The sequence below is a fragment of the Perkinsus marinus genome, assembly GCF_000006405.1.
Source record: "Perkinsus marinus ATCC 50983 genomic scaffold scf_1104296939362, whole genome shotgun sequence".
NCBI classification, from domain to species: domain Eukaryota; phylum Perkinsozoa; order Perkinsida; family Perkinsidae; genus Perkinsus; species Perkinsus marinus.
The window spans coordinates 1-1,072 of NW_003213179.1; the positions used below are offsets into that span (position 1 = coordinate 1).

The following is a 1,072-nucleotide window of genomic DNA, read 5'->3' on the forward strand; positions in this document are numbered from 1 at the left end:
ATACTTCAGTGAAGATTGGTCGGGTCTTGTACAGATCTTCTTGACCACAGGGTCGGCGTCGGTAGGGGAGATTTGACGTTGACGCTTGCCAGCGGAAGGTGATACCGTAGAAGGGATGACAGCAGCTTGTAGAGGTTGCACGCCGTCATGCTCAAGAGCTTCGGAGTCTCTCAGTTGGATGAGACGTTTGTGGAGATCATTACGGGTACCAATATCAGCCAAGTTGCTGTTAGTCTCGACATAGGTGAAGCATATAGTATTGAGCCGTTCTCTCATAAGTTCTCGGAGCAAGCGGAGCTTCTTCTCCATGTACACTTGCATTGGACCAGCATTGGTACGACCGTGTTGTAGAACTGAAAGAACAGTCTTGCTGTCTACGAGAACGTTGATATCCTTAAATAGAGAATCCATACGCATCTCGAGTAAGGCCAATCTCTGCATCGCTAGTAGGACCATCATTAATTCTTTGCAGTTTATATGGAGGGCGACCTCTGTCGACGTGAAAGTGTGTTGGCCTCGGAGAATTTCTTCACCGTTTTGGTAGAAGCGGTAACACCCGCAGTAAGCACCGGCGTCAGTATATACCTCAATAGGGAGAGTGACGTCGATGTGGCGGTGGATGATCGGAGGGGTGGCTTCTTTGAAAGCTTCATGAAATTCTCGCAGCATATTCAATAAGTGTGGTGGTAGTTTTGCATCCCAAGACGAAAGAAGATGGCGGCATTTCGCCACTTGAGACTGTAGTAAGTTGCGAATTGGTAGCAAGAAGAAGGGCAAGACCTCGGGAAGAGACATAACCTTCCCTAGCAATGTTAGTGCGTCCCGCAAGGATGGGTTGCTAGGGAGCTCGTGAGTAATGAAACTCGCCCATCCTCTGTCGCTATAGCGAAGGGAGCGGCCATGATCGACAGTTTGGAGCCCTAAGAAATGGGCAACTTGAACCGTAGATACGTCGACCAGAGTAGTAGGGAAGTGATACTTGTCGAAGAGCTGCTGCAGCTGTTGAGGATGTGGATGATCCGTAGCGACATCGTCCATATAATATTTGATGTTGTAAGGTGACTTCGCGGTG

General features: G+C 48.8%; 1 protein-coding gene across 1 annotated transcript; it reads right to left on the bottom strand.

The window, feature by feature from the left end:
* Window positions 1-32: 32 nt before the first annotated feature.
* On the bottom strand, window positions 33-669 carry Pmar_PMAR013814 (hypothetical protein; the record flags this gene model as incomplete). The annotated part of the gene is made up of 1 exon (XM_002782499.1): window positions 33-669. A coding segment is annotated over one exon (637 nt), but the record flags the coding sequence as incomplete, so codon positions are not given.
* Window positions 670-1,072: the final 403 nt, after the last annotated feature.